This window comes from Abrus precatorius, unplaced genomic scaffold, assembly GCF_003935025.1.
Source record: "Abrus precatorius isolate BTA unplaced genomic scaffold, Abrus_2018 Scaffold8, whole genome shotgun sequence".
NCBI lineage: Eukaryota > Viridiplantae > Streptophyta > Magnoliopsida > Fabales > Fabaceae > Abrus > Abrus precatorius.
In genome coordinates this window covers 33177399-33188755 of record NW_020874428.1, presented here as the reverse complement: position 1 = coordinate 33188755, position 11357 = coordinate 33177399, and the positions used below count along the sequence as shown (strand labels likewise).

At 31.0% G+C, this 11357-nt stretch overlaps 1 protein-coding gene across 1 annotated transcript; it reads left to right on the top strand.

Annotated features, from left to right (window-relative positions):
- The first annotated feature begins 6537 nt into the window (after positions 1-6537).
- On the top strand, positions 6538-9143 carry LOC113847359 (AAA-ATPase At5g57480-like). The gene has a single exon (XM_027476415.1). The coding sequence runs from the start codon at positions 6598-6600 to the stop codon at positions 8134-8136; it is 1539 nt and encodes a 512-aa protein (XP_027332216.1). The 5' UTR covers positions 6538-6597; the 3' UTR covers positions 8137-9143.
- Positions 9144-11357: the final 2214 nt, after the last annotated feature.

The following is an 11357-nucleotide window of genomic DNA, read 5'->3' as shown; positions in this document are numbered from 1 at the left end:
TTTGTGTAGACTAGTTGCCCCATCCTTTTAACAGTTACTAATATTCACTCATTTCACTTTTGATTGCATTGCAACTTACAAAAAAGTGCGAGGGACACCAAATCGTTGCATATAGCTATAGCCAGCAAATTTCCTTTCGAAGGAGTTTTCATCTTTGTCGTATATTTGATGTATGAATAAATTTAAGATATGATAATGAGTTAATGCTTAGACACTAATGGACGTAAATAAGGTACGGACCCCGCGTGCTTTCTTTCCGCACCAACTAGTTTGAATGTAATACGAGGGATCAAATCAAATTAATAGGATCGCCATCAATTCGTCTTATTCTTCTCCATTAATAGTTGTTCCAATTTTTAGCCTCATCTACTATTCATGGTCGTGGATAGAAATTGAACACCGCATTAATCTAATTTCTCCTATATAGTTCGTATGTAGGGTCAAATAATACATATGCAGTTGGCATGTTGTATAGATTCTTCTTACGGTATCATCATTTCATTAGCTTAACCTACCTAATTAGCTATGCACATTTTGATAAGACCGAATTTCAACGGATCCTTAGGGAAGAAAAACCACTGAGGTCGCTTTGAATCACAAAAGGTTAAAGCCCCAGAGATACGTACATTTATCAAAAGGTTACATGCCGTTCCATACTAACTAAAATCCTCATTTATTTTTCTAGTATAACAAGGGATTGCGTAGTCCTAGCTCAAACTTTTCATCAACACACTCTATATTTTCAAATCTTCCCCATGATTACTTGTTTTCTATACAAGTTTAACAATTTTACGCAAATGTAGAAGGAAATAACCAAATTCACTAAATGTGATGTCGTGCACTCAAATAATCAAGCTATATTTTTCATTCTTCTGCCTTCGTCGTTTATAAAAAACTAAATCTGAATATTAAATCTTTGATTATTCAGAAGATAAAAAAGAACGGGTCAATTTCATGAGTGAGAGTGACAATCAATTGAATTTTCATAAAGGAGTTCCTTTCTTTCTATTTTTTGGCTAGTTTCTAAAGTCAAAATGAGCAAGTGATTCATCGCCATTCAATAAGATTACTTTTGGACGATGTTAGTGGAAAGAAAATAAATAGAGCATCTCTGAAGTAAGACAATGGAAGGGCTCACAACTTCTCCGCGACTATTCTTCAACAGAGAAAAATAAAATAAAAGAAAGAAACAGAGAGTAAATTATTCTTGTAATCTTATCTTTTCTTATTATTCGTCAATGAAAGGCAATAACTAATGAAAAGCAAGAAACTGAAAGTTTCTATGTTTTGTAGAAAAAGGATCCTTCGTATTCCCTTTTACTATTATTGGATAACTATTTAGCTTAATTTTTTTTGGTTAAAAAAATTTAAAATTGATAAATTCTGTGATATTTTAAAAAAATTTCACGATATCAGATATGAAAAATTCTAATCTATAATATTTAGATACGTATTTAAATAATAAATATATTTAATAATAAATTATTATATTTACATCAAAATTAAATAAATTAAAATTTTAAAATAAAATAATAATATTATATTAATATATTTTTTTATTCTTAATTTTATTATTATTAATATTTATTTATTATATTAATATATTATGTTATAATTTTTTTATTTATAATAAATAAAAATTATATTCTATTTAAAATTAAAAATATTTACACACGTATTTAAATAATAAATTTATTTAATAAAAAATTATCATATTTATTACATTTAAATAAGCTCTTAGGTCTTTAAACATAAACAAAATACAATCAAAATTAAAATTTTAAAAAAATAATATTAATATATTAATATATTTTGCATATTTTTAATTTTGTTATTATTAATATTTAATTATTATATTAATATATTATATTATAATTATTTTATTTATAATAAATAAAAAAATTTAAATATAAATTATATTTTATTTAAAATTAAAATTTTATAAAAATAATAAAATAATATGAATAATAAATTTTAAATAAATTATATGTAATAATATAATTTTTAATTTATCACATGTCACTTTTTTATTAGTATAAATTTTTTGGATACATTATTTATAAAAAAAAAAAATTAAGTACCACGACACACTTTTAAAATTTGTATTAAAAAAAGAAGAAGAAAATAACAAATATCTAAAAGAAAGAGAAAGGGGTAAATTACACGATGAACATGCCTCTGGACTAAACCAGGATTGCCAATAATGTACGGCAACTTAAATAATTATCTTTTTAATTACCTAAATTTTATTATAGGTTTCATTTATTTTATAAATTTATTTTTTAAAACAACTAAAAATAATTTCAAATATGCATTGTTCTCCGATTCTTTTCTGTCTATTCCTCCTTGACTTTACATTTTTTTAATAATATTGTTTTTTTAAATTTTCCTTTGAAGTAAAATATAAAAAAAATCTAACTGAAATTTTTTAATAAATTAATAAATAAAATATTAAAAATTATGCAACAGGAAAGAAATAATTTACGATGAAGTCTTCCGAAGAAAAAAAATGAAAACAATAATTAAAACATTTTAATTATTTTGACTAAATAACAAATATTCTTCATAAAAATTAAAATAATTTAAGCACAAAACAAAAGTTAGAAAAATTTTATGTTAATTGATTTAAATCTTTAAATTTCGTTTAGGATGGAACCACATAAAAATAATTCTTAATTTTAAAAGTTAATTTATTTTCTTTCTTCCCATTTAACTAAACAAATAAAAATGCTTCATATATGTTTTTTTTTCTTTTTAATAACACATAGCATAAGTTACCAAAGCTTAATCAAATCATTTATTGTTATATAATGAACAATTTCTAATCTTTCATTGTTTATACAATTAACATCAATATTCTATTATATGTTTGAAAACAAAAGAATGCATATGATTTATATATGTAGTTAAAGTTATATATATTATAAAAATAAAATATATAATTTAATTTTCTCTAATTTAAAATAATTATTAGAATATATTTGGTATGAAATAAAGTAGAAAGTTATGCATTAATCAAAAGAACTGTTTGATTTAGAGTAGAATGAACAAAATGTACGGCGCACAGAACTGATGAGACAGAGGCACTCATGACTGCGTCACTGTGGTCTCTGCTCTGTAACCATCTTCTGCTTAACGTGATGTTGAATTGGTACGGCGATGCTAAGACTCAGCAATGGCCAATGGCAGATGCAGATTGCAGATCGCAGATTGCAGAAGCAGACCCAGAGAGAGTTTGCTTTACGTAATGGTCTTCAACCTTTTAACTTTACTTGCAGGACTGCACCAGATGCGTTCTGTAGCTCCTCCATCTTCATGTTTCGCAATCTCTGATCATGCAAATGCAAAGATCGATTGATGGGTCAGAGCCTAAACCCCAAAATGATTCTCCACTTTTTTCATTATTCAACCAATTAGCAATGTTAACTATCAGATTCAGACTCGTCACTTCTCTTCTGTCCATAATGATCAAAATAAAGTAGACTAGTGATTCTTGATTGATTCTTAATTGTACGTTTAGATGAGTTTTCGAAAATGTTTATCAATTTTTTAAAAATAAAAAGCAACCTTAACTTTTTGAGTTTGTAATTTTTCAAATAGTATTTTAACTATGTACCTTTTTTTTTAACATATCTTCGATTAATTATATATATATTGAATGTTGAACTTTTATACATTAAATTAGAATATACTGGTCTCTGTGAATAACAATATTTAATGTAACGAATGTTTTAAACAGTGACAGACATGTTTAACATTTTATTTAAAATTTTTGAAATATAGATTCTGATGAATTAATTACACATGTTTTGTTGGTTTCAAAAACTTGTCTCTTTTGATATAGATTTTTTCCGAAATGGATTAATGTATGCAGTGGCCTTGCAATTTTTAATTTTATCCATATTTAAAATACAAGTACGGTGAATGAATAATTAGTTATTACTCCATCCATTTTTATCTACAATGTCAGAAAATATTTCTTATTTCATCTGTATTTTGTTCTAAAACATAAAGTAGGCATTTTTTCCATCTCATGTCATTTTTTAAATGAAAAGACCATAGTATTGAACTCCAAAAGTAGGTATTAATATCCTTTTTATTTTAAATTTGTAGCATCAATTCTCCCCCTTTTTAATAAAAACATTAGTTTTACTAAATATGTGTGGTTTAAATTAATATATGCTCATATTTCAACTGCGTTTAATAAATAAAAATTAATTATACTGCACTTTAAAATAAATAAACAGTTTGAAAATTTAGTTTCTATAAGATGAAAGTTTCAGTTTATTTATCACTAATTTGCACATGAAGGTAATAGCAAAATGTTGATTTGCGCTGTTGGAAGATAAAATAACACGCTTGGCATCTTCAACGATTAAATATTAATTCTATTAAAATAATGCTACCAAACCAAAATGAAAAAAAAAACATTAGAAGTTTATTTGTTTGCAAAATATTTTGTATATTTTTAAATAATATATATAATAAAAAGTGCAATTTTAATTATTTTTAAATATTTAAAAGAAAATTTTATCAATATTAAATTTATTTAATTTTAAAGCAAGAGAGTACCAAGTCAAATACCATGTAGCGAGAGTCACTGTTTTCTATATCGATCATTGGCCACAGAGCTAGATGACTAGATTCCGATAATACAAATGGTATAATTTACTAAATCATTGAACGGATTTCTGTGTTTCACGAAGACCATTGTGGATTTTTGCACGTTTTTGGATAAGCGTATAAAGTAAGAAAATAGACAAGTACAACAAGTTTATGCAGTGTGAGTGAGTTTCAACAACTGCACTCGATTGTTCTTCCAATCCCATGAGATAAAAAACAAAGTAATGGAATGATCAAACGCACGATTCCTTTTCTCAATTTCTCTAAAGAAATCATATATTTTTTTACACATCCTCTTTATAATATTTTTTACAGCTCAATTTTTTTTATCATTATATTTCTCTTCTTTGGATATCTTTTCCCTAAGTCCTAATTGTTTGGGGAAAAACATCTCATTCCAAGGACATAGGCCACCTGATTATGCTTTTATGCAATGCTTTGAGCCTGTCGCAGCCGACTTAGTTATTTTGATTTCCAAATGGGGTTTGTATGGTGAAAATTTCTCAGGTGTATCTTAAGTACGTACGGACTTTTCTATTCTGTACTTTTTAATGGGTTTAATTTTAATATACTATTAATATATAACGTTTTTATATTATCACTCAATTGAAAAGTATCATTTTTTTACAATATTAATTAAATATTATATATATAATAAACATGTTTTCTTATGTAATTGAAAAAAGCATTTTATTAACAAAATTTTTATAATTAATAAGAGTGTAAGAAATTAATCATTAATATATTTAAAAATATTTTTAAAAAAAGACTATAATTAGACATAATTAGGGACTGATTACTTGTTTTGAAAGAAAAAAAGGCGAAAAGAGTGGTTTGGTGTTTTGCATAAGGTTGGCAGTTTGGACAGAACATGAAATGGACACTTGTAATAACAAGAGATTAAAATAAACACCATTTTTATGCTCCCGAAATGGCCTCGAATCCAGCCACGGAATCCCTCCACGTTGATCCTCTCAATTAACTACTTTCCTCAAGTCACAACCAACCACATTAATTTGTAGCGACCAAAATCAGAAAGAAAAGAATAATAAAATGAGGAAGAGGGAAGAGGGTAGTGGGGTCAGATTACCTTCCAAATTCCAATTTAGCGCGGCAATGATAACATTTGTATACTAATACATCAAAACTAACTCATAAATAGATGAAGCGGTTGAATGAAATGAAATGTAATTGCAGTGTGCACCCCGTTTCCACTGAGAGTGACATAATTAAAGTGTAAGCCCCGGCGCATTTGCTAAAGAACCTCATTATGTCCCAAATCTAATGGTACATGATTTTCTCGGTTCTACTAATAATTAATTCCTGCAAAAACCCACATGCACATATGACATATCCCTATCAGCATCAGCCATCAGGTACGTAAGAGTAAGTTTTGAAATAATAATAATAATACTCTTTTTATGGTTTCTAATTATGTGAATATTTTTAACCCATAGTCGCTATAGACCAGCTGTAAATCGTTTCCTTTCCAACTTAGTTGCTTGTCCAATTCCAAAGATCTTGAAAGGAGGTGGTCTGATAGCATTTCAGAATCCTGGTCAGGCAAAAATATTTCCACATTAGTGCAAAGGAAAAAGGAAAAAGGAAAAAGAATCGTTTGTAAAGCTGTGTAGCGTAAACACACTCGCTCAATCAAGTCCAGCTTTGAATTAGGCCCCATCTTGATTTCTTCATAACCCAAAACTCCAAAACCTTTTTGTTTGTTTCATCCTCCCTCTCTGTTTCTCCTTGTACTTATATCCCTCTTCCCTTGGCCCACACCCACTCTCTCACATATCAAACCCTTCCCTTTATTCCCCTTCAAAACCCCCCCTTCCCTCTCTATAAATACACCCAACATCAGTTTCATTAAATTACAGAACTTCCCACTCTCATCCCCCCCCCCCCCTCTCTCTCTCTCTCAAGCCAAAACCATTTTGCACTTTCTTTCTTTAGAAACATTATTAACAAAAAATGAAAGAATATTGGACCTCGTTGGCGTCACTTCTGGGTGTGTTTGCTTTCTGTCAAACCATCCTCCAAACAGTGTTCCCACCGGAACTTCGTTTCGCCTCCGTTAAGCTCTTTAACCGGATCTTCCACTGCTTCTCCTCTTACTGCTACTTCGACATAACGGAGATCGACGGCGTCAACACCAACGAGCTCTATAACGCTGTGCAACTCTACCTTAGCTCCTCCGTCTCCATCACCGGCAACCGGCTAAGCCTAACACGCGCTGTGAACTCCAGCGGCTTCACCTTCGGCCTCGCCAACAATGACAGCATCGTGGACACGTTCAACGGCGTCAATGTGCTGTGGGAACACGTGGTGACGCAGAGACAAGCCCAAACGTTCTCGTGGCGGCCGCTCCCCGACGAGAAGCGTGGGTTCACGCTCCGGATAAAGAAAAAGGACAAGTCTCTGATTCTGAGCTCTTACTTAGATTACATAATGGAGAAAGCGAGCGACATTCGAAGGAAGAATCAGGATCGTCTTTTGTACACGAATTCGAGAGGTGGGTCGTTGGACTCAAGGGGTCACCCTTGGGAATCAGTGCCGTTTAAGCACCCTAGCACGTTTGATACATTGGCTATGGACCCTCAGAAGAAGGAGGAGATCATGGATGATTTGCAGGACTTCGCTAATGGCCAAGCTTTTTACCATAAAACTGGAAGGGCTTGGAAGAGGGGTTACCTTCTTTATGGTCCTCCAGGAACTGGTAAATCTAGCATGATTGCTGCTATGGCTAATTACCTTGGCTATGATATCTATGATTTGGAGTTAACTGAGGTGCATAACAACTCTGAACTCAGAAAGCTTCTCATGAAAACAAGCTCCAAATCCATTATTGTCATTGAGGATATTGATTGTTCTATTAACCTCAATAACAGAAAAACCAACAACACCGGTTCTGGTTCTTCGAGGGGATACAATGATTCGGAAATACGAGGGGGTGGGTGTGGTTCTGCTTGTGGTGAGGATGGTGGGAACTCGATTACGCTCTCTGGGTTGTTGAATTTCACGGATGGGTTGTGGTCTTGTTGTGGGAGTGAGAGGATTTTCGTCTTCACTACCAACCACATTGAGAAGCTTGACCCGGCTCTGTTGCGGTGTGGGAGAATGGATATGCACATTTTCATGAGTTATTGTTCGTTTCCAGCGTTGAAGATTCTGCTTAAGAACTATTTGGGGTGTGGAGAGGGTGAGTTGGAGGATTCAGTTTTGAAGGAGTTGGAAGCGGTTGTTGACGTGGCGCGTATGACTCCGGCTGATATAAGCGAGGTTCTGATCAAGAACCGGCGAAAGAAAGAGAAAGCGGTGGGTGAATTGTTGGAAACGTTGAAGCTGAGGGCAGAGATGAATGAGAAAAGTGGGGTTCTGAGGGCGAAGAATGGAGTTGAGGAAGAAGAGGAAGAGCAAGAGAAAAGGGCTCTGGATAGTGAGAGTCCTAAACAAGAATCTGAGATCGAGGACAATTGTAAGGAGGGACAGGAAGAAGAGAAGATGAAGTGATATATAGTAATAATAACGATGGTAATAATGTTGTTGTTGAAGATTCGTTCAAAGGAGGAGGCTGTTACTGAACTGAAGAAGAACAAGAAGAATACACTACACAGTGTAATCTGAAGGGTACCTTACTTGAAGATGAACAAAAATTTTTATGACTTGTGAGATATGAGGAGGGGAAACAGGGGAAGAAACAAGGGTCTAAAATTTAAAACATGTCACATACTTGTGTCTTTTTAGCTTTGAATAATGGAGTCCTTTATTATTAGATGTGTAGGGAAAGTTTATTTTGCACCCACCATGATTTGCTCATTTTTAAAGATTTGTTTGCATTGGACATGTTTTTGGTTGCTCTGGTTAGGCCTTTACACCCTGACATAGTTGGGGAGCCAGCTGGGATGTTGGTGAACACCTGGGTGCACATGGCATGGGAAAGGTTACTAATTTGATGGGACGTGTAGGGAATATAGGTAATAAGTAGGATACCACTGTTTACCTAACGTTTTCATTCAATTATACAATTAAGGTCAAGGTGTGCCATTTGGGTTGGGGCTTCAAACTTGCCTTGTTAACAAGTCTCATATCACTATTACGCCTTCTTAGTTTCGCGTTCTCTGATTTAACGTGCGACAAGTAATTTTTATAAATTGGTTGTGTTAAAATTGATTTTATGGTAGTTATAACCTGTTTGGATAAAAAAATAGAATGAATGTTTTGTGCGGGGGGGTAATGTCTTGCCTACCGAAAACTAGGATGAATAATAGTGTGAACTTCGAAGACAGTTTCAGGGTAGCTCTCTCTTCTCGTTTGTGGGAAAAAAAACTTGATCATATTGATGAATTTTTGTGTGTGTGCAAAACAAAGTACGTGTAACGTGTTCAATATCACAGCAGAAAAATTGCCCCCTTTTTCTCGCCTGAACTTACCCTTTAAAATTATAAGGATTGAGATGAGATCGTAAATGTTGTCGGTGCGTTTTTTTTTAGGACAAACTCTAATTACATCTCTTGATATTCGTTCAAATTGTGTGTAATATTTTTCTATATTTGACAATTGACACCTCATTAATTATTTAAGACTTGTTTGATATATAAAATAAGAGAATATAATAAGATAAATTTTTTTTATTTTTATGTTTGTTTAGTGGATAGGTTCTGATATTTTTTTAAAAATAAATTATCTTATTATCATTTTTAATATAAATTTTATCAGTTAGAATGTTTGGAAATTAAAAATAGGAAAAATAATATAATATATGTAATTCATTATTTTAACCAATAAAAACTTGTTTTGTTTTTATCTTATTTTTATTTAACTCTTATATTGTATTTTTTTAAAATTTTATTATATCTATCAAATAGACTCATTAGTAAAAAACATGTAACATTATATATCTTCGTTAACATTTGTTGGCTATTGAACATGTGACTTTTATTTGTTTTCTTTTTAAGAATATCCTTAAATGCATATTTAAATGTGGACATTAAAAGTATAAACAAATGAGATCTTCCAGGTCTTATGACATTTTTGTCCTATGTGGACGAGAAACATGAAAACTGTTGTTCGGAGTTTCAATCATACGCTTAACAAATTTTTCATCTCAAATACCACTGCCTTAAAAGTAATATTATTTGGACTCAATTTTGGGTTAATATCAATTGTCTTTTTCACTCTCTTAGTAATTATTTTTCTCTTTCCACCCAAATAACACCCTAAGAAAAAAAAAATCTAATTTTTCTTCACTGTTTCAGACGCTTCAGTTGCACAGAGTCTGAGGAATACAATTGGAACTCGTAAAACATGCAAAATAATTATATCTTTTCCATTTAACAAATACAATCACGTAACACCTTTATCTGTCAAACTAAGTAACAACATACTCTATTGGCTGAACTCGTGATTTTTTATTTTATTTTTTCGAAAATATTCATAAATGCATCACTTTAAATGTGAACATTATAAGCTAACAAAAAAATGGGATGAACATGTTTAGTAACTATGCTTTTTAACATCATACGCATATACTTTAACAAGATATTTTTTCTTTTAATTCTTGCATTTAAAATTCTAGTATACTGCTCTCATTAGGTACATTTAAACATGCGCTAAATCTCAACTTTGCTCTTGTGATTAGCACCCAACTCACCTTCTCGTCACTGCATACAAAATAAACAGTCTCTTATGCACACAATTTTAGGCTAACTTTAATTGTCACTTTCACCCTCTTAATTAGTATTGGTCTATCTCTTTCAACTCTAATCAATGCCCAGTAAAAAAAAAACCACATTTTTTCTTCTTTGTTTTATTTTAGATGTTTATATCATATAAAGTGCGAGGGATACGATTGAAACTAGTAAACAATGTTGAGTGTTTACAGTTTTTCCACTTAACAATTATAGTCATTAACGCTGTTAGTTCAGAGTGGTTAGTGTAAGTGTCACATGTCCAGAAATATCGAATGCTTTTTTAACAAATAAAAGAAATGTGGTTATCATTTGTATCCTTTTTGTTAATAAGAGTAATGCTATTAATATATTGGGATTTTATATTTTCTATAAAAGAGAAAGATGGAAACAGAAGAAAATAAAATAAATAACATAATAGAAAGAGGAGGATTAAATAGTTAAAAACCTTTTTAAACGAATTCAACAAATGCTCTGTATTCAATATAATTTGTTTAAATAAGAAAATAAAGATAAATTTGAAAATAAAGAAAAGGGTAATGATATAGAACTATTTCCTCACCTTTTGTGTTTAGATTTTCTTAGTAAGTTGCAGTTTTCTAATAAAAAAATAATAGAACTTTATTATATGAACAACATATACGATTTTATAGTAATACGAATACGTCGTGTACTGTCTGATTGATGGAAGGTACGTGAAACTAATCTATTTTTTTCAATTAAAGTTGGGTTTATGTGTCAGTGTCTGATTGGATTGAGACCGTTAACCTTTTATTAACGTTTGGAAATGTTAAAATGACTGTGCGAATGGATAGGAATAGAGGGGGTGTTTTGGGAACCAAGGGGCAGAGTTAATCGGTGGAAAACAAGTGAGGAAGACCCAGATTTTGTGTTCGAAAAAGGAGGGTTGAGGCACAAAAGCAACTAGAAAGTCTTCTCATACAATGAGAAAAAGTTGACAAAATGTGGTTGTGGATTTTGATATCGAGTTGTAAAGGCTATCAGGTTGTCAAGCTAATAGTAGTGCTGTGTACTTTTAAGAAA